We start from the raw sequence: 27,500 nt of genomic DNA on the forward strand, positions 1-27,500 counted from the left end.
CACTTCTTATATTGTTTTTTATTATGTCTTAATTTGTACGAAATTGTGCAAATGTTTTCGTTTCTGAACATTGTTTTTATTTCAATTTTTTCCCAGCTTCTTTAAATGTATTTTCCTTGATTTCTTTGATTATATTGCCAAGTGTGCATTCTTTTTAGTTTTTATGATAATTTAAAATTTGTAAAATTCATTTTCATTGCTGATGTATTCCATATTTTGTTCAAATAATTTTGTTTGTGTTCATGTAGGTACAGTTGATCTTTGCTAATGTTATACAAGTTTGTGGTTGTGTAATCATTTTTCCCTGTTGATATTAATTTCTTTTATATTTCAATGTTTTATTTTAATAATTTTTCCCTATTTATATTCATTCCTTTTATCTTTCAATACTTTATTCTTTTTTCTTATTGTCTCCTGTTTATTGCCAGTAAGTGCTTGTAAGTAGATACAGATTTTGTTATAACCAGTTATGTTGTTATTTTTTGTCTAAAGTATGTTCCATATTGCAAAATGTAATGCATAAAGTGTAGAAAAAATCTTACGACCACACCAAAGTAGCATGACTATTACCTATTTCCTTTCCTCCAACCTCTGCAGAATTAGTACAAGATATTCTAGAGGATATTCATATTAAGCCAGTCAGCATATATACTGTGCTGACCAACTTTGCCTGACTGAGCAGAGGTTATTATTCCCTCCAACTCCAGTACTCAAAGATGTCAGTTTATTTTTCACTGGTTGGTTTTAAATGAAAGAATTTTAGTATAGCATTATAGTATACTTAGTCTGCATTGATAGTGGTGCCAATGTTAAAACCCTTTTTTAACATTAGATATTATGTTAGTGAAACAATCTGAACCCCAAGGCTTTACCCACTTAAATCCTTTTCAAAATAACACCTGCTGAATATTTAAAAAAAGAAAAATTGTTACCATAGGAATACTTAACACAAACTTTATCTAGAAGGTTTGTCTTCATTGAAGAGTATAATAATTTGTACATAACATTTCATGGCAAACCGTAAGTACAAAGGAAGCCATCAACAGTTTATACTTTACACCTTGACAATAAAAGCAGATATGGCATGTAGTTTGTTGCTAACAGATTTTGAGGTACAGTAGAGAGAAAATTGTAAGTTAGTACTTTGAAACAAGAGAAGGACAGTGAAGTAACAATTATGTAGTGCCTAATCATTTAACTTTTATTTCCACAGAATTTAAGATAAGAAGCTATTGAGATGTTTGTAGTAAAAGAAATGTTTTAAGTATTCCAGTTAATTTCTGTTGTAAGTCTTATAGGTAAAAAACTTCATATGATGTAATTTAACCAAATTGTCAGCCTTCTTTTACAAGTTTTGCCAAATACTTTGCTTAGTAATGTGCAATTACATACTGCATTTAATTTTGGAGTGAAGTGACGACCTGAAAGATACTGTATCAGTAATTTCAGTTGACTATCTATCTTTTCTTGAAATCTTGTAAGTCTCTCATTGGGAAATTATTTTAGTGAGTGTTAAATTTACTGTATTAATAGAGTTGAATTTAACATATACAATATCTTTCAGGTTACTCACGTCTAGGTTGTGTGTGTATTGGACGAGTTGTTGGAGACAGGGGTGGGACAGCGATGGATTAATCGTAGATTGCAGCCTTGGTTAACCTAGCAATATGGCATCTGGCGAAACGACGCGCTTAGATGGGTCTAACCTGCGTGTACCAGGGCGGGGTGGAAAGCGCCCTCATCCTCCAGTAGTTAATGGTATAGAGTCCACTGATGAGGAAATAAACTCTGATTACTTATGTCCTGTTTGCTTGGACTTGATTTCAGAGGCACACATGACAAAATGTGGTCACACATTTTGCCGTGCGTGTCTCGTGCGCAGCATTGAATCAAGTAAACGGTGTCCAAAGTGTAACTTTGGTGTTGACAGTGTAGATCATATATTTCCTAACCATACTGTGAACCAGCAGATACTGAAACAGAGACGTATTTCTGACCTACAAGTGGCTTTTGCAAAAAGAAATAAAAGTGCAGCACTTAGTGAGTTAAGAAATTATTTAAGTTTTGACTCCTCTTTCTTTGGGTTAAGTGATATATCCCAGATTATATCTATTTTGCAAGAAAAGAAGGACCAACTGGAAGCAACATCACTGAGAAACAAGTATGATTTGATGAAAGATTTTCTTGCTGAGTTGCGTAAACATAAGGAGGAACAGTTGGCAACTATCAGCAGGGAACTGAAACTGATAAACCGGGACATGTCGGGTGTACAGACAACCCTAGAAAATATGACACCTTACAGTGGAAACATGAACAATTGTGGCAGTAATGTTCCAAATTCTCACGGAGTCTTCTTGAAAGAGATTCTTGATGAAGATTGCCCAAGGACATCCAATGGAACTAGGGATAATCAGGCACTTGCCAAAGTGGAGGAAGGTTTCAATGTACCCTTATTTCAACAAAATTTTCCTGAAAGTTCAACCTTAGACTCTAAAAGGAAGCGCATGCATCTCCATTTTGATGAGTTAGTGGACCGTTATTTCAGTATGCGTGTTCCAGGTTTTAGTGATGCTGGTGTGGGTGAGGATGAAGGAAATGGTCTAGAGGAATTTGGTGAGTGCATTAGTAAGTTCACCCAGTACAGTGCCATGCGACCATTAGCTACTATAAATTATAACTGTGATATGTTTCATCAGTCCAGTAACATTGCTTCTAGTATAGAATTTGATAAAGACAGTGAGTTTTTTGCTGTTGCAGGATTGACTAAAAAAATACGCATCTATGATTATGGGACAGTGATAAGGGACACAGTGGATTTACATTATCCATGTTCAGAAATGGTGTGTCAGTCTAAGATTAGTTGTGTCAGTTGGAGCAGTTATATGAAGAACATGTTAGCCAGTAGTGATTATGATGGCACTGTGACTGTTTGGGATGCTTTTACGCATCAGAGACTTCATGTGTTCCCAGAACATGAGAAAAGGTGCTGGAGTGTCGATTTTAATAAAATGGATACGAAACTTATAGCGTCAGGCAGTGATGATCATAAAGTAAAATTGTGGTCTTTAGACAGGGAAAGATCCCTAACATCCTTGGAAGCTAAAGCTAATGTGTGCTGTGTCCAATTTAATCCATCCAGTAGGTATCACTTGGCTTTTGGGTCAGCTGATCATTGTGTTCATTACTATGATCTGAGAAACATGAAGGAAGCTATTAAAGTGTTCAAGGGTCACCGGAAAGCAGTGTCTTATGTTAAGTTTGTGTCAAGTGAGGACATTGTGTCGGCTTCAACAGACAGTCAGTTGAAAATCTGGAATGTAAATAAATCCCACTGTGTGCGATCACTTCAAGGACACACAAACGAAAAGAACTTTGTTGGGTTAGCGACAGACGGTGAGTATGTGGCTTGTGGCTCTGAAAATAACTCCCTCTATGTTTATTACAAAGGGCTTTCCAAGGAGCTGTTTAGCCTCAAGTTTGATCAGAGGAAATGGGTTCTTGATCCTGAGCAAAATGAAGAAGAGTCTTCATTATTTGTCTCAGCTGTCTGTTGGAGGAAAGGTTCAAACATTATTGCAGCTGGAAATAGTAAAGGGATAATCAAAATTTTGCAAATGGTGTAGTATTTTTAACATATTTCGTTAAAAGATTATGATTGTGTTATTTTGTTATACTAAAGTTCTGGTTTGGACTTGACTGACCACTACATAATATATGCCACTCTAGTGTGATAACTGAAAGAAGGTTTTTTGATATTTTGCTGTAGTTGTAACTAGTATGATTTACTTTTATCATTAGGTTAACAAAGGTATGTAGTGTTTAGTGACCATTCAGATATGATTATGATCAGTTCAGAAGGAAATATTTGTCATAAGTCCAGGGTTCTTAATCTTATTTTCAGTTTCAGAAGCATATTGATATGTGAAGTATGTTTTCTTAGAAACATAGTTCTCGCATAATTCTTCTGGTAATGATTTTTTAATATGTATAAAGTTTAGGGCTTTCAGTCTTTTTTTCTGTCTTTGCCTAGATATTCAGAAATTGTTCTTTGAAAGGAATAGAGCTGAAAGATACGTGTTGCATAAACTGTGGGATTTGAGGCTATTTGGAAAAGTTTTTCAGTCCAAAAGAAACTGCAGTACAGTAACTGCCTTTTTTATATCCAAAGTATAGATATTATTTAAATTGCTTGTAGTTCATTACATAATTCTTCAAGTCCCTCTTTTTTTTTCTCTTTTTTTTTCCTTCAAAATATAAAACATAGATTGTCCAAGTGTTATAGAAAATGCAAGTGTAGTTTTATGTTATATTCAGAAATTACTTATTTTTGTTGGGGCTGTAGAGAAGGAAGATGCTGGAATTTAGTTTACCTTTTTAGTGAATAGGGAAATACTTTATACCTATTGATTGAGAATATTAATAAATTGCATTCTATCATTGATACATATATATAAATAGATATTTAACAGATGTTTTATTATATTTTATATGGTATCTGAAGACCAGAGTGTCTGTGCAAAGTTTGAAGAAAGTGTAATTCTATTTCTTTTCCCTTTGTTTAATTGTGATTTGTACTGAATGTTTTTGTTTCCATTTTTCAAGCCTTGACTTTTATAGAGGCTTGTTGAAAAAATATGGGAAATTTTGCTTGGGAATTTACCATATAGTATAGTAGTGTACAATATACCATCATCATTGTGCTGTACATTGACATCGGTACATAGTTTTTGCCACTTTTAAATTATGATAATTTGAGGTGAATGAAGATGTTATTTATCCACAGGTGCATTTTATTTTTTTTTCCATTTATACAAAAATATTATCAAGGCTTTACTAATGTTATGAATGGTTATATGATGCAATGAAAATTGCTTATTTGGTATTTAACGAGATTATGATATTTTATTAATGTGAAATTTTGTATAAGTAACTTACCAGGTAATTACATAACCAAGTTTCTAACTCGCATGGCAGCTTAAAATTGAAATTCGCAAAAAATTGAAATTCGCAATAGCACTTTTTTTTTTCCCCGTGTAGGAGACAATGCCTCGTCTACTTTCGGGGAAGGCTGGATACACCACAACTGAATAGCTCAATTTGTTTCTGCCAGTCAACGACTGAACATTCAGCCATCCTAAGCAGCTTTCTTTTGGAATTGATTACTAGATGGTCCCTTGGTGTCTCTGTTCGGTGATGTACTAGGTTATTTTTTGGTAGCCTCCTTGTAATTTTAAATAGCTTAGACTAGACTTTATTGTGACTTCTTGATGTTGACTACTCGTGATTGTGTCTGACACTAGTAGTTCTAGTATTAGGTTTTCCAGGAAAGCTGCAAGACTAGTATGACTAAAGTGTCATGACTCATACAATTTGCACCAATTATAAGGGACAGACCTGTTCAGTTATTTTGACATGTCAAGAATGTAAGGACTGGGATCAGGGAAAATGAAAGACCCTTAAGGCACAATTGGATAAGAACGTGACAGGAAAGGGAAGGCAGCTTTTAGAGCTGAGGCTACGAATGTATCTACCATGCAGAGTTCTGCTAAATCGGACTTGGTCGATGCATCTGTTCTGTCATCCACCTTTTCAGCCTTTTTCCCCCAACCAGTCCTCCGACTATTCCAATGTCTCCCTTGCCAGGCCCTCATGTTTCTTAACCCAATGCCATTGCCAGCCTTGAAGCACATGTAGTTCAGAAGTTTGGGCTCATAATAAATATACTATGGAACAAAGTGCCTCAGTGAAAGTCCTTATGGACAAATATAATGTTCCTAGTGTTATTGTTAGTGCGAGTGCAGTGTTTGTGGAGGTGGTGTCTTATATGTCCTGCTGACGCTGCTAAACAAAGGTCCCTGTCAGACTCCCATGCACTAGGGAGGAAGCTTACTAGTAGTTCAAGGAAAGTCGGTGGGGTTTTCCCACGGGTAGGCGCCTCCTCAGCTGACCCTGTTGTACAGTCCCAGGAGTTGGCGAACAGCCATTGGAAAGATGTCTGAGAACCAGTGCATGATGTTTCCTCTGAATCTTCGAGTTCAGAAGTGGACAGTAGGTGCCAAAGGCACTATTATGAAGGTTCACGCTCTTTGAAGAAGTGAGTTACGGACCCTGCAAACGTAGCAAAGATATGGAATGCAGTCCTTTATCTTTATGAAGTTTTTGGGAAGTCCAGAACACACTTCTCCAGAACATTATTTGTTGTCTCCTAAGCACTCCTTTACTGCCAAGAGGTGCTCTCATTTGGCTTCTAAGCGCTCTTTGGATTCCTACCACCCATCCACAGTTTGCAGCAACAATAGAACCCCCAGTGCCCATCTATTAAGTGCCCACTGCCAGCTCCTAAGTGCCAGACACCAGCCCCGACTTATCTGGCACCAACTGGAATGTGCTGCTCAAGCATCGAGTGCCCAGATTTGTCTTATTCTTTACCAACATTGTCCACTATGCCTCATGGCTCTTCCTTGGATCCCATTCAATGGCTTTTAGACAATATTATGGGCTTGCTCAAGAAGAATTCTTCAGCTACTGAGAACCCTACCAACTTTGGTCTTTTTGTAATCTCCTCGAATGAAGAGTTCTTTGTTCAACCACCTGCTAGACCTTTTGCTAGCTTGCTAAGATATTTCTTAGTAGTGTTCCTGTCCTTTTTCACTCCGGCAACTCAGGCTTCTCCTGCTTTTGGTTTTTTCATATGAGGAATCAGCAGATGGAATCTTCCAAGCTTCCCAAAATGGTGTTGCCCTCTTCCTCTAGAAAAGCCTTGTGGAAAGTTGACATTTGGCTCTGACGAGAGAGCAAGGTAAGGTGTCCTACACTCCCTCATGTTTAGTGAGCATGAGATATAATTCTTACGCTACTGGAGAAGTATCTTCCCTGGGGATAGCTGCCTCTTCCCAGGAGGACTTTTCATGCTTAATTTAGCCTTCATCAAGATGCTTGGTCTTTTCCTCGGATAAAATTATGTTCTTGGCCACAGAAGTAGACCACTTTGTGAAGAATATCTTCTGGACTTTTAAAGTTCTCAGTTTTTAGGTTGGACAATTTGGGCGCTGGCTGAGAAAATAGAGGACTGTGTAGACCTTTCAGAAGAACTGTCAGCAGATTGGTTGGGTGCCCTCTCTTGTGTTGATAAAGCCATTAGGGATGGCTCTATGGAATTGGCCTCATTGTTTGCGAATGGAATACTCAAGAAGGGGACACTTTGGTGTTCATTCACCTCTAAAGGAGTGACTGTCTCACAGAAGTCTGCACTTCTGTTTTCCTCCCTAGATCGCAACCACTTGTTCCCTCAATCTTTACTGTGCAAGAGATAGCGTCATAACTTCAGAAAAAATCCATCCAGGATTTGTTGGTGCAGTCAGCCAAGCACCCTAAGGATTCATTGACCTTCCAAGGGAAGTCAGCATCACCTACAACTACATCCCTTTCAGGGTAAAAGAGCGATTGACATGCCCTGCCAAAAGAACCTCTACAAGAAATCTCTCTCAGAAGTGAAAGCACTGTCCTCCGTGTCCCAGTGCGAGCAAGGTTCTCCCATTTTTGGTGAGAATGGGAAGCCAAAGGCGTTGATCAGTGGGTGTCACTGGTATTAACCCTTAAATGCCGAAGTGGTATTTTAAAAATCGTCTCCCGTATGCCGGCGGCGTTCGCGATTGAGCGCTGAAGCAGAAAAAATGTTTTTTTCAAAAAATCACAGCACGCTTAGTTTTCAAGATTAAGAGTTCATTTTTGGCTCCTTTTTTGTCATTGCCTGAAGTTTAGTATGCAACCATCAGAAATTAAAAAAAATATCATTATCATATATAAATATTGTGATATATGACAGCGCAAAAAAAAATTTCATATATAATTGTATACAAATCGTGCTGTGAGCAAAACGGTTAAAGCTAACGAGTTAATTTTTTTCCGTTGTATTGTACACTAAATTGCGATCATTTTGGTATACAACACATTGTAAAACAATCAAGGCACACAGAGAAAATATTATCACAAAATGATGCCTGAATTCGTAACACGCCGACATGAAAAAAAAGCTGTTTTCAAAAATTCACCATAAATCGAAATATTGTGCTAGAGACTTCCCGTTTGTTGCAAAGTAAAGGTAATTGATTGAATATTACTAGACTGTAAGTGTTGTAGCTTACAATTGCAGTTTTCGATCATTTCGGAGAGTTAAAGTTGACCGAAGAATGAATTTTTTCTATTTATCGTTATTTATATGAAAATATTTCAAAACTGAAAAAAGCTACAACCATAGGTTGTTTTTTGTTGTATTATACATGAAATTGCGCGCATTTTCATATATAAAGCTTTATGTAACGGCTAATTTAAAATGGTGCAAACATTACGAGTTTTAGCTTACAATTGCGTTTTTCGACCATTTCGGTCAAGTCAAATTGACCGAAGGTTGAAATTTTGGCACTTATCGGTATTATATGAAAATATTTCAAAACTGATAAAAGCTACAACCATGGGTTGTTTTTAGTTGTATTCTACATGAAATTGCACACATTTCTATATATAAAACTTTATGTAACGGCTAATTTAAAATGGTGCAAACATTACGACAATCGGACGAAAAAATTTATGATTTTTTCGGAAGAGTTATTGTGCGGATGTAAGGAAAAAGTTTTTTCATAAATTCACCATAAATCGAAATATTGTGCTAGAGACTTCCAATTTATTGCAAAATGAAGGTAAATGATTGAATATTACTTGAATATAAGAGTTTTAGCTTATAATTGTGTTTTTCAACCATTTCGGTAGTCAAAGTTGACCGAAGGTTGAAATTTTGGCACATCGTTATTTATATAAAAATATTTCAAAACGGATAAAAGCTACAACCATGAGTTATTTTTTGTTGTTGTATTCTACATGAAATTGCGCACATTTTCATAAATAATACTCCATGTAACGGCTAATATAAAATGGTGCAAAAATTATGTCAAAGTGACGAAATAATTTCAGAGATGTGTCGCTGATACTTTTTAGTGCGAGAAGAAAGAAATTCGCGCTTGCGCGCCTGAGTAACAATTGTAAACAAAACAACGCCTTGATCCGTGAGCCTACAGCATCCCCCAAGGCATGTGATTCAAAAGTTTTTGCCTAGTAGGCCTATAAGTATTTTTCCATGAATTTTTAAAAAGACTTTTATATCGACGTACCATACATCCAATCGGCACCCAACAGACAATTTATATCGACGTTTAATACTTCCAATCGGCGTTAAAGGGTTAAGAGAAGGATACTCCTTTCCATTGAGGGAGAATCCTCTTTCTGTTTCAGAGCCCGTAACAAATGACCAGCAAAATTTGTCTGGTTGTTTGTTTTTATGGTACTGTGCCCAGGGCAAGGGCACTCCTTTATGGCTTTGTAGCCAATGGACAACTTGAGCTACATAACTTGTATGCACTTTTTATCATTCAGAATACGTACTACTTTGCTACATCGCCCCCACTAAGTTGAGGCACCCAATGGCCATATAGTCACGTCACTACAGTTAAGATGAGTGCCAACCAGGGGCACTATCTTCTTGCAGCAGCTCTCTCAACAGGTAAGGGTACATCAAAGCACTTTCACAAGTACTCAGGTTTTCATCCCAGTTCTTGATTATTAACTTACAAATGTAGGGATTTTCACTATGTTCATTCATCCCACTGCCTTTCAATGTGGGATTTAGCTATATAGATACTTGGTAAGTTACTTATATAAAAATGGCATTTTTATAAAAATTAGGTTTTATTATATATACTTACATATATATACTTACTAATTAATTACAGAATCAAAGCCCTCCCTTCTCCCCTCTTATGGGCTCAGTGCATAAACAAATTGAGCTATGCAGCTGTTTTGTACACGTCCTTCCCCAAAAAGTGGGCAGAGCATTGTCTACGACACAAACGAAAAGACTTGCTACTGTGAATTTCAATTTTTAGGTTCTGCAGAAGTTAGAAACTTAGCTGTGTAATTACTTGGTAAGTGTATATATATATATATAACTTTAATTTATTATAAAAATGTCATTTATTGAAAATATTTCTGCCATAAAACTAAAGATTATGATAAGTTTGAAAGTCCTTTTTGATATTCATGGGGTTACATATACATCATAATGATCGTAAATTGTTCAGAATGTATCCAGCCTACCAGTTTTGTTACATTACTTTTCATATATATGATTAAAGATTAACATAGAATGTTTAAAATTATTTACTGACAGATACAGTGAAGTATGACTCATCATTCTTAAGTTATCTTATTTCATATCTTCGGAATAAACCAGAGATATCTTTTAATACAGTCACATTTTAAGCTTTTAGAAATCCTAAAGGATGATGTTCTTAGATAATGAGCATAACTTGAGAAGCATTGTATTGTAAGTATAATTTTTTAAACGAATCTTGCCTCTCCATTATAAAGCTTTTACTTTCACGCCAGCGATAGTAAAAGCTATTCAGCACAATGGAGTGGTAAGTATTTAGAAAATAAATTAAATTATTTATATACTTTGGATGTTTTGTAGAGGAATGAAATACCAGAAACGTTCAAGACATTATGACATTATGCAGTTCAACTTCTTGTAGATGTGATCATAGCAGTGTTATAGTAGTATATACTAGTGTCAGATTTGATTTTCCCAAGATCATTCACATCGTACTGTATTTGTATATACAGTGGTCTTTCGGCTGTGTACCATTAAGTAATCACTCAGTGTTTGGTACAGTTTACTTTTCACCAAATATGTACTTAGTTCTTATGCCTCATAAAAATCTCTTCATTGATTGCTGATTGCTTAGAATATCAGATAATCTCCACTTCATAAGAGGGAAGAGAATGAATTGTCATTTTACAGTATAATAGGAAAAATTCAATAGATCATTTTACCACGAACAATTAATAGATGTTTATTACTATTCAATTTGCATCCAGATTATTCATTAGGGTGCCCCAAGAATTGAAAGATGTGTACTTGGATATATTTATGAGGAAAATACAGATAGCTGTGATAAAGAACAAGATATTCAAGAAAATTAGAAATTTGTTACCTTGAGGAACTGCTGATTTTTCCAAGAGATTATTGGTTGTAGAAGGTGTATCATGGAAATTATTATTTTTTCCAAATTCTTTCCAAATAAAAAATACTATCTCCAAATTAATTTTTAGAAATGAAAAGAGCTAGTGTCTTGTCCTGTTCAGAGTAGAAAATGTAAGAATAGGGGCACAGAATCTGAAGTATTTTCTGGTGACTTAAGTTTTATTGAAAGTTTCAAAAGATTGGTAATGGATTTCATAATGTAGATCAGTTGATGTAACTAGGTTTTCTGCATATACAGCTTTTACCAAGTGATGCATTGATAGAAGCAAATTTAATCCATAAACAATTTTGTAATGTTGCCTACTATTCCTCTCCAAAAGCAGTTTCTTAATAGTGCCTAAAAAATAGTCAACTGTTTTATTGTCTTTAGCGTTAACTGCCGATTAACCTTTAATAATTGTAATTACTTCAAACCTGTGCAAACAAATTGTTTGGACTTTGGGTACTTACCCTAAATTTTGTACTAAAGTTTTCCATTTGGTTTTTAAGTTTTTTAAATCTGCTAGGTTATGATAGCAGCTCTAAAGAATGTTTACAAGATATAGAATGTTAACTAGTGCTCTTGATGTATCATTATGCATATTGCAGAATTGCTTTGCACTGTTTCTCGTTCATTTTATTGGTTTGAATGTAACATCATATATATGGGCATCATGTCATGTATGATATAGGAATAATAATGTCTTTCATGACATGTGGAGCACATTATGCACTAAAGTTTTTTGTTTTTATCTGCCAGCTTCTCTCTCTCTTGATCTCTGATGAGGATTTTGCCTTCAAAAAACATCATGACATAGCTGAAGCAAAAAGAAGTAACATGAATTTTACCAACAGTGCAAAGAATAAGTGCTTGTGTTCATATTGAACTTGAACTGTATTCTATTATTTTTTCATGAAGAAAAATGATGTTATTAGGATAAGTACGTACCTTGAAATGTCGTGATTGATAAAAGCTGAATATTTTTTTATTAAGATGCAGTACTTTTGGTGTGGTATTTTTGTGCTTGTATGTGTATATGTAGTGTGTGTGTATACTATCTGTATTAGGCAGTGCAAACAGACATATTGTGTTTATGCTTTGTGTATATATGTATGTATGTGCTTGGCAAGGTCCCTAAGATGTCAGGAGTTATTTTATAAATTTCCAGTTAAACTAACAGAATTCACCAGTTAAACAGAGCTTGTGGTAACTTTCATAACAGCATCTCTCCATTTCATGATTAGTGGTCTGGGTGAATTACTTTAAAATAGTTTTGAATTCTGTAAGTCTTACTGTAAGGGGTTCCATGTAGTACTTCATATCTTCAGCTGTTTACAGAAAGTCTGGTATTTTGGTTATACCAGGAATTTGAAATCTGCTAAATCTAGCAAAACTACTGGTTCCTATCTTGCATATTAAAATAAATCTTGTAATACATAGACTGAAGTACATGGTATCCTCATGTTTAAATGAGAGCATTTCTTTTATTCGCAAGTCTGGGATTCCTTTGTAAGGGGAATGAAGATAATAGAGGTACACTCCATTCAGACCTTCTCAGGTTGGAAGCCAGTTTTTATTTATTTGTTTTTTACTGAATTATCAAAATGAAGAATACCATAGTTGTCACGCCAGAGTAGTTGCAAAGTTTAGGGTTGACTTATTCAAGGCCTGGTAGGCTTGATGGGTCATGAAGGTAGATGTCCTGTAAAAGGGTTATTGCTCTTCTTTCTTAGTGACAACTCCATTTCTTTCTCTGTTACTGGCAGAGTTTGAGCTCTGTTTTTGGTAGTAAGAGAAGTTCATCCTTTGTTTTCAGGCTTCTACAGCTGCCAATTTGTGGTTGTGAAAGCTTTAGGTTCTTGAGTCTCATGCCTTTAAAGATTGAGATGATGGACTCCAAGAAAATTCTTTGGGATTGTGATACCAAGAAATAAACTATCTTAGCATTTCTTGACCTATCAGATGCAAAACAATAGTGATGTATTATATAAATACATCACTCACTTAAGTTTTAAATATGAATTATATATGAATGCATTAGTTGAATGGTTAAATCTGGAATGCAAACTTGACCTCATAGGAGTGAAAAAATCAAAAGTTTTTAAATTTCTTTGGTTTTATCAGTCATTAAAGCTGTTCTCCTGGCAGTTTGTGTGGCATTTCTGAAAATGAAAAAGGTAACAATGGTTATATCTGAGCTTTCTTAGAGTAAGGTTTGAAATTCTTTTACCGGCGTCTGAAATTGTTTCTTAAGAGACTGCTGGTATTTTGCCTGTTTGCCTAATGATTCTTGATAAATTTCTGAATTGTATTGGATTACTAGAAAAACTGGTGTGTGAATGACTTTCACAATGGTCATGCTTTTGGGTAAAAGAGAAGGAAACAAAATGCAAGGGATCATCTGTAAAGAATGTAGGAATAAGGCTCCGTTGGCTGGAGTTTTGAGACAGAAGTGCTGGATGATTTTGTTACTCTACCACCACAATGATAGTCCCTTTTGTGGTATGGTGACTTTCTTTTCTTTCAGGACCAAGCTTTGGAACTCCCCTCTTTTGGTTTCTTTTTCCTTGACCCTAATATTCTCCCATGTTTCAAGAGAGTGAGGCATCACCTGATTTGGCTTAAGTTTTACTTTAATTCGGTTACTGCTAGTCCTTGGCTAGTTTAGTTACCTGCTCTTTTGGTCTGGACAGTAAAAAAGTAAATTAAGAAAGGCTAGTTTTGTGTTAATTAGCATTTTTAAAAGGTCCTCAGTGAAAGTTTATCGTAAAGGATGTTAACTTTTGAATTCCTGAGTTATCTTCATGGAAATTTGGACAGCCAATCCTCGAAGTGGGCTGCGGTATGCAGAAGCAGCCAGTATTCCTCACTTGATTGGAAAAAAAAATGGTTCACTTTACTTTGTATACCATTTTCTTGCTCTCTCGTGTGAGTAAAGCTTTATATGTCTAGATTTCATCATCTCGGTAAACCCTGTATCTCAACCGTAAGTTTGATTTTTTGTTGGTGTCAGATTTTATCAAAATATGGAGTAAATGTTTTGACTTTGAAAATTCTTGGGGAGAACTTTTAAATTTGTATATGAAGTTTTATTAATACAACAATTAGGCCAACATTCCTTGGGATTGCCTGTGGTTCATTTAGAATGACTGCCCATCAGTAAATTTATCAAGTTCAGAAGCTTAATGGTACTACCATGGATGGATTAGTATCAAGCAAACTCACATACATGTATACATACGTATAGGCTCAATTTTTAACAAGAATAGTTTTTGCCTAGGTGTTAAGTGTGTGTATGCAGCAAATACTGCTTATGCACAACATTGTATTTATATAGTATAAGGTATTGTGTCATCATGCTAGCTTGTCAGTTTCACTGTATATATTTAATGTATACGTATAACTGTTTAGCAAAAAAGTGTGCGTTCAAGACCTAAATATGCATGCTGTATACTGTATTTTATGCATTATAGCATACATTGTTGTGGATTTAATGAAATTTGGATAGTTTCATTTGCACTTGCTTCAGTTTAACAGAAGTATTAGCAGAGTTTTATATTTCCAAAGTTCATTGTTGTGTGAAATTTATTTTCCAACCACTTTGGCATAGAGCATATATTACAGTAAGATAATCTTAGGTTTTGCACTGCCAATACTCATCAGTACAAAAACAGAGTTTTTTGAGGAATGTTGGAGGTTTGTCTGCACAAACCAATCTGGCCAGCCCTTTTAAAATTAAGAACTTCAAATCAGTGGGCTGGTTAAACAACTGTAATAATTGTAACAATAATAATAATAATAATAATGTTAAAAAATCCACAATTATATATTAAAATATATTTCTATGTAAAAAACAAAGACTTTCGAACACCTGAATGGTGTGCCTCATCAATGTAGACATTTTAATGCCTACACTGATGAGGAAAACCATTCAGGTGTTCGAAAGTCTTTGTTTTTTACATAGAAATATATTTTAATATAGTATAATTGTGGATTTTTTAACAATTTGTTCATCACGAGACTGAATTTCTTAACATTAATAATTATGATAATTATTATAATAATAATAATGATGATAATTTTTATAGCCAGTGTAATAAATCTAATCTGTCTTTTAGTAAATATAGGTGGCAAAGTAAAGGTGATCATAATGTTTTTATGAGATATTGCTTTTGGCAATATCATGTTTTACTGATAAACTAAACTGTGTTCTTGTACAGTGTGTCAAGTGTCAAGGTGTACTGGTAAGTGTTAATGTTTATAAACATCCTGTTTTATATGATAAAGTGTCAAATAGTAGATTTATAATGTTTTCAGTGATATGAAATTTTTTGTATGATGTAGATTACCAAGTAGGTACTGTATTGTAACTGTACTTGGTTGCAGGTCAAATATTAGTTAATGTAACTATACGTATAGAGAGTGGTACTTGGGGCATGCGGTAATTATTTGTTCATGTTACTGAAAGTTGTTATATAGTTTATAGTGCTTTTGTGTATTGTAGTACTGTACTTTTAGGTCTGCATTACAAGAGACAAGCCTCAACTAATGCTTATTTATGGTATAGTTTTGAGATGTGTTTCAGGGATATATATTCGTTCGATATTTTAATTTTTTCATCGCTGTAACTCTGCTTATGTATAGAATTAGATCTTTGGTTAGAATAAAGTTGTTCATTTATGGTTTTGTTTTATTTTCCTTTATGTGAGCCTGTGTGTAAGTTCAGAGAATGCACTTCAGGTTTTATTGATTTGTGTTGTCATATTACCTTTTAAGTGAATGAAGGTAGTTAAGATTTCAGATGAGATGTAATAATATTAACTTCCCAATTTTCATCTCTTTCAAAGTGGTGGTCCCTTGAAAAGTGGCAAGAGCCGGGTTTTGTATGGAGTATCAGAAAAGTACCCTGTTGTAGCAGTGGTTGGCTTGGGAGAGAAGGGAAAGAGTTCAGATCCTAATGAGGAATTTGATGAAACCAAGGAAACAGTGAGAACAGCAGTGGCTGGTAAGTTCATTTGGAAAACTAAGACTTATTAATAGTACTGCTTTTGTATTTTGTATTTATTGAAAGCATACTGTATGTTGGAGAATGTGGAAATTTTAAAGTTTGCAATAGCTCAGTTTTCATTCAATTTTATTTTACAGCTGGCTGTCGATCACTGCAGGAGGCCAGTGTTGATAAAATTTTAGTAGATCCATGCGATGATGCTGAGGCCGCAGCAGAAGGTTCAAGTCTGTCTGTATTTAGATATCAAGATCTCAAAAGTAAAAAAAGGCCAGTTCCAACATTACAGTGTTGGGATGAAAGTGAAGAAGGGTTTGTATATTATGCAGTAATGTATTTCAGAGTAGTTTAATAGTTAATATTTTAAAATGCTCCAAGGGATGATCATTGTGTGCAGTGATTATTTTATAACACGAATTTCCTGCTTTAAAGAAAATGTGAAGGTTTGAGAAAAGGTAGCCATAGAAGAGAACATTTCATGGGATTTTAAATGCCGTTTCACCAGTTTCGAGGAAAGAGACACGATTCTTTCTTTACAGTATGCCATTGTTCTCATATGGAGTTTGGTTGTTATTTCCTGCTCGTCTGACTACATTTTTTTTTTTTTATCCTCTGCTCTGAAACTTTTACTGTTAGTTTAAATGTTGGTATTTAATATTTAATGCTAGATAAACAACCACCACAGCTTGGTAGTTGTGTTAAAGTATGGCCTGTTAGGTTGTAACAGGTGTTAGTTTTGGTTGTCACATTTAGTAAACTCAAAATGTACAGTAGATAGCGTAAAAAGGGGTGTTCGTCCAAAATTTTTGTTTCCTTTCCCAGTACAGTATCTTGTTTTTCAACTGTTTGAGATTCCATTTATGACTCAAGATTGTTTTTTGAGATAGCTGAAAAAAAGTAATGTGTTGTCATTTGACACTATTGAAAGATAAGAGCAAACTAGAATCCTACTGTGTAGAAACTGTCTTAAGATTTTTGATAGCCTGGAAGTCTGTGCTTTTCCTCCGTTTTGCATGCCAATGTCCATACCATGTTGAAAGCACTTTTTTTATCTGATCAGTCCGTTTGGCCTTACCATCGCAGTATTACACAACGTCCCAAGATCCAAGGATTTGACAGTGATTACTAACATCAGTTTGTCCATAGCAAGAATGGTTTGACCTCCCCTGGAGGTTTCCCTTTATGGGAGAGGCTTCAATAAACCTCACAATTACTGATTCCATAAGAACCAGATGTAGAACTTTTACTTGTTGAGGTTACCAAGCCATCTCTCAGAGATAGAGGCTCTTCAGAAGATGCAGCTAAAGCTCTCTCTTATTAGGTAATTGGGTGGGTGAGTGCTATCTCTGCTACGGTAGTCACATCCAGGATTACTCTTTGGTGGAAGGAATACCCTAACATTAACATTTCCAGTCTGATAAAAAGCATTAGTGTGATGCAACTTTTGTTGTAACCTTCACTTATTTCCACTTAAGAGGTCATAGACTAGCCTGTGAAAACATACACTAACAAATAAATTTTATAGAATCAATAGGAATCAGAATTATTCATGTTAATAAGTGTATATTATATGCAAAACAACCGATACATACTACACCTTAGCAAGCAAATTGTCCCTCGTGAATCTTCATCGCAGACTTATGAATTCATGATAAAGTATCTCATCAAACACGAGACATGGGAAGTTTTTGTATTGAATGAAATGTATGTATAATGAATGCTCTTGAATGACTAAGTGTAACAAAAAATTAATGCAACAACCAGATTACCATTATTGTTAAATGGTAATGCACAATCTTAAGTGTGAAGGTACAGCCCTACCTACATGTCCCCTAGACTCACATTACAGTAGTTTTGTTAATATATGTAAGGGGGCCATTTTCTAGGAACAGTAAAGTGCGCATCATACATTCTGGTATCATAAGGATACTAATTTAAAAACATACTAATCATCTCTGTATCGTCTCCCCCCTTCCTCAGCAGTAAGCCAGTCAGCAACCAACATACTCACTGAGCCAATTACCATGGCCACAATGACATGGCAGAGGTATATTTAGCACTCCCTTCTAGACGGTTGGAATTTTCCTCCACACATCCATCCACATGGTACACTTTCATTCACACTGGTAAAGGTATAGTATTTGGAGTAGTATGGATGATCAAGGAATCACTGGATATGATGTAAATATGGTTTGGTATAGTTTCAAATAATCAGAGTTGCTGTCTCACGACTTCGACTCCCTGTTTTCTTTTGAAGCCATCTTGGTCCCAGGAGTTTTTTAAAATTAATCATAGAGTTAAAAACCAACCAGCTCTTGGGTGCTTGACTTAATTCTTCTCACCTAAATTGCAATTTGAGGTAATTATGAGTTGTAGGTATGTGGTGTAACATATGATTTTGTACATTCAACTTCCCTGTCAGATATATACTTAGCTTTAGACTCCGTCGTCCCGACAGAAATTCAAATTTCGCGGCACACGCTACAGGTAGGTCTGGTGATCTACCGCCCTGCTGCTGGGTGGCAGGAATAGGAACCATTCCTGTTTACTAATCAGATTTTCTCTGTCGCGGTACTGTCAACATCGTTATTGGTACCTCCTGACTTGATTTTCGTTTTTCATCGCCATCGATCTTCTGGGCTGTCTTTTACAGGGAAGTACTGGGTCTTTGGTTTGGCATACGCTTTTATTAACTTTTTAATGAATTTGGCTTCGAATTTTCGAAGAAAATTTTACGTGAAACTACCGAATTTTTCGGTAGACAATCACATATTTGTTCATATACGAAACAAACCTGAGGTCTTAACATTAGGATTTACTAGCGCCAAGCTGGAAACCGGTAGAATTAAAATTACACTTGTGAGATCCAGGGACTAATGGCATCTATACCAGGTCACAGGGCATGTATACCCAGAATGCCCACGGCTACCTGTGACCCGCCAGTTATTTTCCTACCGCCTTTAAGATAAGACGTGTTACTGTCTATCTGATTTAAAGCCGGTTTTTCAGTTTGCCCGTTCTTTATCCATTTCATTTTTTAATTTTCATTCCTATTACCTTTTCTTTCACAGAGTGTGATCAGTGTGTGGTAAGAGTGTATACGTGGTATGATGGAGAATTTTGCCTCAACATCAGGATTGTCTACCGTTTCGAAGAGGAGACAAAGGAAATGCCCAGGAGTCAGTGGCTTTCCATGTTCTAGGTTTCTAACTTCGGTGTCGACGGATCCTCATCCAACGTGTAGTAGGTGCAGGGAAAACGTATGTACGGTTACTAATCCATGTTCTGTTTGTCGCGGTTGGTCGGTGGAACAGTGGAAGAAGTTCTATGGGAAAAGCCAATACAAAAGGAAGGTTGGTGACACCATCTTTGGATGACCAAACCTTTACCGGCTTCTTTTGTATCGGCAATAAACCAGGCTGCTCCATATGTTTCTCCACCTGCTTTTGATTTGTCTCATACCCCTTTGGTTTCTCCTAGCGGTTCAGTATCGGAAACATCAGGAGGGGCCTTGGGTAATCTTATGAATAATATGCACTCTCCTTTTGTTCCCAGCAAGTAGAGGGGGAGATCCGCCATCTTTGTTCCAGGTCCTCGCTCCTCAAGCGCATAGGTTAGATGGTACGTGGTCAGCGCTAGGCCTACCAGGCGTACCAAACCTTGGATGGTCTGCTTGCGCATTATATGACATCACGGTTCAGGCAGGGTCCGGCAGCGCTGAATGTTCCTCATCCCGCCGGGCTTGCAATTTGATGGGAATTAATGCCGCGGCTTCACCATCACACTCAGTGTTTACAGCGATGCAGAACGTGGGAGGTAGTTTGGCAGCAAACGTGCGGTTGCCAGCAGAAACCTCTCAGTCTCATCCCTACGAGAGGGGATGACGTCACAGCATACGTCACACTCCGATATGGCAGGGGCGTGATGGACGTCACAGACCGATTCTCGGCCTATTTCGCTGCACCCAGACGCTAATACGCCTTCTGACCCGTCAATGCAAACTGTAATGCAGAAATTACAGGATATAGAGAAGAGAATGAATAAGAGAGACAAAAAGAAAAAGTGTGATTCGCCTTCTTCTTCTTCTTCCTCTAGTTCGGGCGTCATCGCTAAGTCCGATAACGTCAACGGTGAGCACCAGTCAAGCGTTGGAGGAGGATTCGGGAGTTCCTGGCAGATCCTCGGGCTAAGAGGAGAAGAATCGATTCTTCCTCATCTTCGGACCAAGACTGTCATTTCCAAGTCAGCAGGAAGGTCAGGAAGTCAGTGGCTATTAAGCACAAGGTTAGCAGACGAAGCCGTTCGCAAGAATCCGAACAAGCGAGAGAGGTGACGGCCCGCGGGCTAGCGGCCGATGCGGAGTTGCCAGTTCGGATCGCAAAAACTACGATACCTCTGGTAAAATCGATGTTGGCGGCGAAAGGTGCAGCAGAGGATGTAATGCAGGTCCCAGTTTTCGCCCGTAAGGCCGTTCAAAAATATGTACGAAGGACGATAAGGCTCTATTAAAGTACGAAATAGAGAGTTGGCAACCACACGGATACGTTCGTGGAAGGCAGTGTCCGTCTGGATAGAAGGTCGAGGCCGGGCTCGCCGACGCTCGAAAACGATGCCAATACTAATAAGAGACGAACTTATATCTGTCTTAAGGGTTTAGCCTTCATCTTGGAGATCTAGACGAGATTCTCGCTCTAGATCTGTGAGCAGAGAAAGAGTGAGACGTTCTCGTTCCCCTGCTGACTATCCGGGATCGAGCCAACAGCGGCCAGCAAAGATCAAAGAGACCGCGGCCGTGGAATTCCGGGCCGTCTGTCAGAAGATAGTGGGGCGAGACAACATCCCTTGTGACGGAGAATGGTACACTAGAGCCGGAGGAAGGAGAAACCAAGAGTTTCTGGCCTCGTATGCAGAGGTGATTGATTTGATTCGTCAATTCAATAACCTTTCGGAGAAGACAGAAACACCGGCCAGTATCCTTCCGCCTGGAATTGACATGGCATTGGACTAAAAGAGGGATACCAAGGTGTCGTATGAATTGCCTTGTTCGAGTCATGCGGAATCGGTCTTGTCAACACGTAAACGCAAAGATTGCAGGGAGGGATAATTCCTTAAGATCTAATAGATCATTTAAATTTATTCCCCCTCCAATGATAAAGCAAAGGAAATATTATACGACACGAAGGTCCCTTTGCTGTCTAGACAAATGAACCCTAATGTTGTAAGGTTAAGGCCTGGATTAACATTTGATCAGGTTAAAATGGAGTGCCCTTCGATGACGTACCAAGAGGCTGCTACGTTAGAAGCAACAGCTTCTTCTGTCTTTCAGGCTGCTTCTTGGTTAGACCTTTGGTCAACAGCAGTGGCGAAGATTGCATCCTCGGAAGCAAACAAGAAAAAGTAGTGGATGAACCATTGTTCATTAGATTACTACAGTCAGGTTCCAAGGCGATTGCGTACCTGACAAACATAAGTGCCAATGTTTGGGCAAATATCCTGCTAATGAGGAGAGATGCAGCGTTGGCTAGACTAAGCCGCAATGTGGATTTGGATTCCCTGTTAGCAATGAGGAATGGGATATCTTGGAATCGCAACTGCTGTTGCCAGAGGTCATACTGGAAGAGGCAATAGATAGAAGAAGGATGGACACTAACGATAGGTTGGTTGCAACAGGCAGTTAGGAAAACGTCTAAGCAGTCAAACTACTCCTTTGGAGGGAAGACAACAGCAGATGTCTCGAAAGAAGACAGTGAGACATAGCATCCCTTATAGAGTCACAAAGACCCTCTCCCCAAGAGGCTAACTCATCGGCCCTTTCACAATAAAAAACAACAGAGGAAGGGGCAATAGGGAAGAGGGAGAGGCTCAAGAAGATAGGATGGGCGCCTCCATCACTCGGCCACACCAGTGGGGGTTGCCTGGCAAATCACTGGAAGGTGTGGCAGGAACTAGGGGCAGAGCAGTGGGTGGTGGATGTTCTCAGGATCGGGTATTTGATCCCGTTCGAGGTAACCCCGCCCCTGACAGATCAACCATTACCCCACGTCACTTATGCCCACAAATCTCAGAAGGCCACTATTCTTCAGGACGAAGTGAAGAAGATGATGGAAAAAGGAGCTGTGCAACAAGTATGCAGTCCGACAAAAGGCTTCTACAGCAGGATTTTCCTGGTACCCAAAGCCAACGGGGAGTGGAGGACAGTAATAGACCGGTCAACGCTGAATCTGTTCATAAGGAAAACCAGTTTCAAGATGGAAACGAAAAAAATCCGAAAACGGTTCTGCAAGCAGTCAGAATCGGAGACTTTATGCTGACAGTCGATCTAAAGGACGCATACTTTCAGATACCAGTCCATCAGTCTTCAAGGAAATTTCTCCGCTTCAGTCTTGCAGGGAAAGCTTTCGAATTCAAGGTCCTGTGCTTCGGATTGACAACGTCTCCTCAAGTTTTTACAAGAGTGTTCACGCCTCGTCGGCGTGGGCGCATGCTCAGGGGATCTGGCTAATAAGATATCTGGACGATTGGCTGGTGATAGCAAAGTCCAGGGAGAAATTACTCAGGGACAGGGCGGCCCTCCTGCAGCTTTTGTCACAGCCTAGGTATGGTGGTAAATCAGGAGAAGTCGCAGTTGGATCCAAGTCAACGTTTGGAATATCTGGGAATGGTGATAGACACAACACAAGCCAAAGTATTCCCGACTGACAAAGAATAGAGAAATGCAAACAAGTGGTGAATGCCTTTCTGGGAAAACAGACACAGCCAGCAAGACAGTGGCAGGTGGTGCTGGGAATCCTAACCTCCCTGGAGAAGCTAGTACCACAAGGAAGGCTACACCTTCGGTCCCTACAATGGAGGGATGAAGGAGTTTTGGTCATCAATAGTAGATCACCCGTACGAGTAAATTCCCTTGTCGGCAGAAGTGAGAAAGACTTGCTGTGGTGGGTGAACGACGACAATCTGACAGTGGGTGTCCCCTTCAACAATCTTCCCCAGACCTCTTGCTGTTCTCGGATGCGTCACTAGAGGCTGGGGAGCCCATATGGAGGAGTTGATGGTGTCAGCAAAATGGAGTTTGCAAGGACAGAGAACTCCATATAAACGTGCTGGAGTTGAAAGCAGCTTTTCTGGCTCTACAGGAATTCAGGGAGAGAGTAAAGGGACACTCAGTGGTATTGATGTCAGACACACACATAGTAGCTTATATAAACAAGCAAGGAGGCCTAGTTTTTCTCGGCAGTTACATGTGATGACAGTTCAACTTCACCAGTGGGCTATAGAGACCACCTGGTAGACATCAAGGGCAGGTATTATTCCGGGAAAAAGAAACATAGTGGCCGACAAGTTGAGCCGCAGGGATCAGATTCTGGGAACGGAGTGGTCCCTGCCACCAACAGGTAGTGGACAGGATGCTCATGTTGTGGGGAAGGACCTGATCATAGACCTATTCGCAACCAGGTACAACAAAAAGTTGGAAGTGTATTGTTCAGTAGTCCCAGACGCAGAGGCAGTAGCAGAAGATGTGCTACAACACCCCTGGGACAATCTGGACGTGTACGCATTTCCTCCATTTTTGTCTAATCCGTCAGGTTCTGAACAGGGTAATGCAGTCTCAGAACCTCAAGATGACCCTGGTAGCCCCCGTTATGGCCGAAAGCAGAGTGGTTTCCAGACCTACTGGAACTCCTAGTAGATGTGCCAAGAGAGTTACCTCCATGGAGCAACCTACTGTGTCAGCCGCACATGGAGAGGTACCACCAGTCGGTGAAGTCCCTATCGCTTCACGGGTGGAGACTGTCAAGTATCTCCTCCCGAGCGCAGAGGGTTTTCGCAGAAAGCAGCACTCAGATGGCAGGTAATATCAGAAAATCATCTGCGACAGTATACCAAGGAAAGTGGTCAGCAATACTGTGATTGGTGTCGTAGAGGGAACTTGTCTCCACTCGGTACCACTATTCAGCAGTTAGCAGACTTTCTGATATATCTCAGAACAGAAAAACATAATGTCTGTATCTGCGGTGAAGAGGTACAGGGCGGCTCTAGCCTCAGTCTTACGAATGAAAGGAGTGGACATATCGTCTTCATGGGAGTTGGCCATGCTGATGAGGAGCTTTGAACCAGTCATAAGCCCACCAAAGGAGCTCAAAAGCCCCAGATTGGGATCTGACCAAGATACTGAGTAGTCTGACAAAACCCCCCTACGAACCACTAAGGCAGTCCACAGATAGCAGCCTGACCCTGAAGACAGTCTTCTTATTGGCCCTGGCTGGCTTCAACCAAACGGGTGGGGGAAGCTACATGGCCTCTCATATCTCATCAAAACACTCGAGAGGTTGGAGATCAATGGTATTTGAGTTTGTCCCGAATTCGTGGCCAAGACCAAAAACATCCAACAAAGATAGTGACGGTAGATTCGACTCCTTTACATACCTTCCTTGGCAGACTTTGTAGACAACGACAAAGCTGAGATGCTCCTGTGCCCCGTCAGGGCACTAAGGGAGTACTTAAGAGAACAAGGCACCTCAGGCCGGGGTGCGCAGGTTGTTCGTAAGTACAGGACGGAACAAGAAGGAAGTGTCCAGGAATACAATATCGTTTTGGCTAAGGGAGACGATCAGAGATGCTTATACGGCAGAAGACAGAGGGTCAGATAGCCAGGTGGGAGCTAGAGCTCATGACATCAGGGCGTGAGTGCTTCCCTGGCATTTAAGAAGAACATGTCTGTGGATAGAATTCTGAAAGCTGGTGTGTGAAACGCCAAACAACTTTCACCTCATTTTATTTGAAAGATGTTGCCCATAGATCCTTGGACACCTTTTCCTTGGGTCCAGTGGTGGCGGCCCAACAAGTGATATAGTTCATCCAGTGCCCCTGGCGGGTCAGTTTGCGTCTAGTCTAGAGATGAAGGTATGAAAGTAGAATGAATGGGATGACTGGTCTTTTTTCTTTACTACTTTCTTCCTTACTCCTTTAACTACGGGGCAATATGAAGGAGAGTACCGTCATGTGCTGGAACGGACTAGATGCAGGTGAGGTGGTCAGCCATACTGTGAAGCTATCTTAGGTGATGATATACTTTTCAGTAGCAACACACCCCTCTGGATAATAGGGAAAAGAGGGGTGAAGGTGGATCCAGTTGCAAGGGACAAGAGTTAACAGTAGAATGGTATCTACACCCAGTGGGGGAAAACCAATAGATCCGCTTATACTTTGGTCCTAGGTTCATTGTCCATTCTCTTAGAATTTCCCTATATATTCGGAAATGGATAAGGTGGCAAACTCCCAGTCAGTTGTAGAGACTTACCTCCCTCCAATAGTAAGTCTATCCTAATGTTAAGTCCGAAGGTTTGTTTCGTATATGAACAAATACCAAATTTGTAACTAATTTGTATTTTTCATAACTAACAAACCTGAGGTCTTAACAGGTAAAGGCCCACCTCGAACCACCCCTCTAGCAGTCTAAACTGGGTTAGAAATATAACTGGTGGGTCACAGGTAGCCGTGGGCATTCTGGGTATACATGCCCCCGTGACCTGGTATAGATGCCATTAGTCCCTGGATCTCACAAGTGTAATTTTAATTCTACCGGTTTCCAGCTTGGCGCTAGTAAATCCTAATGTTAAGACCTCAGGTTTGTTAGTTATGAAAAATACAAATTAGTTACAAATTTGGTATTTTGCAATAAAGGGAAATATTAATATTTATTCACTAATACGTGTAAGAAGTGTTAAAACTTGATTGAGGAAATATAAACACTCTAACTTCCTACTTAAGGAAGTCAGAAAAGCATATGACTAGAAACGCTTCCTTTAGAAGCTTTAATAAGTCTCATGCTAACGAGCAGTTAGAGTATTAACAGTACTAGTAGTTGTTGCATCCTCATCACCTTCTTACCTCACAGAAACTACAAATTCATCTTGTGCAAATTTGAAGAATAAATGGAGGGAGCTCAAAAGGCGAGCTCTTAAAAAGGTAAGAAGTTAATATAGTGTTCCCAGTGCAGTGGAGGGTGCATTCTGATCGGCTCTGTCTCGCTCTTCCAAGCTCCCAGGCCCAGAGAAGAAGGAATGTCGAAAGCCTTACGGAGGTTACGGAGAATCCCCACCAATCAGGCGTCCCCTCGGCAGGATCTGGAGCATCCCAGACTGCCAAGGATCGCCATTGCAAAGGCATCCTTAAAAAGTGCGTCTCTTCGTCCGATTCTTCATCTTACATCCAGAAAGACAAAGAATGGACATGTCTGGAGTTCGGACGATCTATCGCCTTCTCTGGAAAGAAGTTGGAAAACTCCCACTTTGAAAGAAACTAAGAGAACCCTGAGCGCCAGCCAGGAGCGAGGTGTCAGCCAGGCACGAGGCACCAGCCAGGAGCCAGGAGCCAACCGGAGGGGCGAGCCGCGTTCCAGCAGCCAGGCGCGAGGCGCCAGAGTTCCTTCTTTCAGACGCGAGGCGCCAGAGTTCCTGTCTGCTGATCCGCAATCTTCCAGGAAGCGTGAAGGTGTGTCTGATCTTCCTCCTCCACCTGGGAGTGCTCCGCTTTCAAGCAGACAACAAGCTCCTCAAGATGAGTGATCTTCTTCAGATTTAGAAGAGCCTATTTGGCGAGAAGCGTCAGCCAGGCGAGAGGTGCCTTCCAGGCAAGATGAACTTTCCAGGTGCGAGGCGCCAACCAGGCGCCTCGGTATCCCGAATCGCCTTATGAGAGAGAGGTCAGCCGCGAGGCTCCTCTTATTAGTTTTTAACAGGATCAGCCTTCTCCTGGCAAAGGCGCAAGATGTCGCACAGGCGGCCGTCACTTTTGTCAGGATGATTCTGGTACTGAGAGAAGCCCTTCTCCAATATTCAGAGGACAGCTGTAACAGGCAGTTCCTCTTAGCGTGGACTCTCTCCTTCATTCATACTCTTCCCTCATTATGACGAGGCAAGAGCTACGGGAGTTTTCTTAATAAGAATCTCATCTATTCGGCGTTCGGGAATGACTGCGGAAGGAGAACATCAATCTTCCTTCCGTAAGCCCAAGATCTGAAGAGGAATCCTGTCCCTTCCGCGATTTCTGTGGAAATCACGAAGACTTAACGAGTTCCTGGATTAACTTCCTTTCTTAGGGAGATATTAAACGTAATGTCAAGCAAGTGCATAACACATAATTGACAAAAAATGTATACTCTTTGTATCTTAATGGGTTAGTTCTCATTGACAAAGATCTCAATACATCTTATCGCGTAAGCATATAAGCTCTTTTGGACAAGATTCAGAGGAGCTCTCATTCATTGATTAGAGGCTCTTCCAGGTAATAGACGCGTAGACTACGTCTTTTAAGTCTTGTGTCCAAGAGAATAGGAAGCTTGAGAGATTCTCTACGATCCTCGGTTCGCACTTGGGATCTCCTTCGGCTAATACTAATTCGTTCTATTGACGAAAAGAACG

General features: G+C 39.1%; 2 protein-coding genes across 3 annotated transcripts in view; both read left to right on the forward strand.

The window, feature by feature from the left end:
- The first annotated feature begins 1,537 nt into the window (after positions 1-1,537).
- LOC135199497 (E3 ubiquitin-protein ligase COP1-like) lies at positions 1,538-15,755 on the forward strand. 2 transcript variants are annotated; one of them, XM_064227593.1, is made up of 2 exons: positions 1,538-10,840; positions 10,875-15,755. In XM_064227593.1, exon 1 carries the CDS (start codon positions 1,668-1,670, stop codon positions 3,621-3,623), a length of 1,956 nt encoding a protein of 651 aa, XP_064083663.1. In that variant the 5' UTR covers positions 1,538-1,667; the 3' UTR covers positions 3,624-10,840; positions 10,875-15,755. The 2 variants fall into 2 exon arrangements, with proteins under 2 accessions (XP_064083663.1, XP_064083673.1); XM_064227603.1 differs by having other exon boundaries at positions 1,538-5,800; positions 5,944-15,755.
- LOC135197290 (cytosol aminopeptidase-like) overlaps positions 5,992-27,500 on the forward strand; it is a 56,606-nt gene continuing 35,097 nt past the window's right edge. Inside the window, exons 1-4 of the mRNA XM_064224427.1 lie at positions 5,992-6,048; positions 7,431-7,542; positions 15,904-16,080; positions 16,221-16,392. Coding sequence (XP_064080497.1) covers positions 5,992-6,048; positions 7,431-7,542; positions 15,904-16,080; positions 16,221-16,392 — 518 coding nt within the window. The remainder of the gene's footprint in view (positions 6,049-7,430; positions 7,543-15,903; positions 16,081-16,220; positions 16,393-27,500) is intronic.

Source organism: Macrobrachium nipponense, chromosome 23 (assembly GCF_015104395.2).
Source record: "Macrobrachium nipponense isolate FS-2020 chromosome 23, ASM1510439v2, whole genome shotgun sequence".
Classification (NCBI taxonomy): Eukaryota; Metazoa; Arthropoda; class Malacostraca; order Decapoda; family Palaemonidae; genus Macrobrachium; species Macrobrachium nipponense.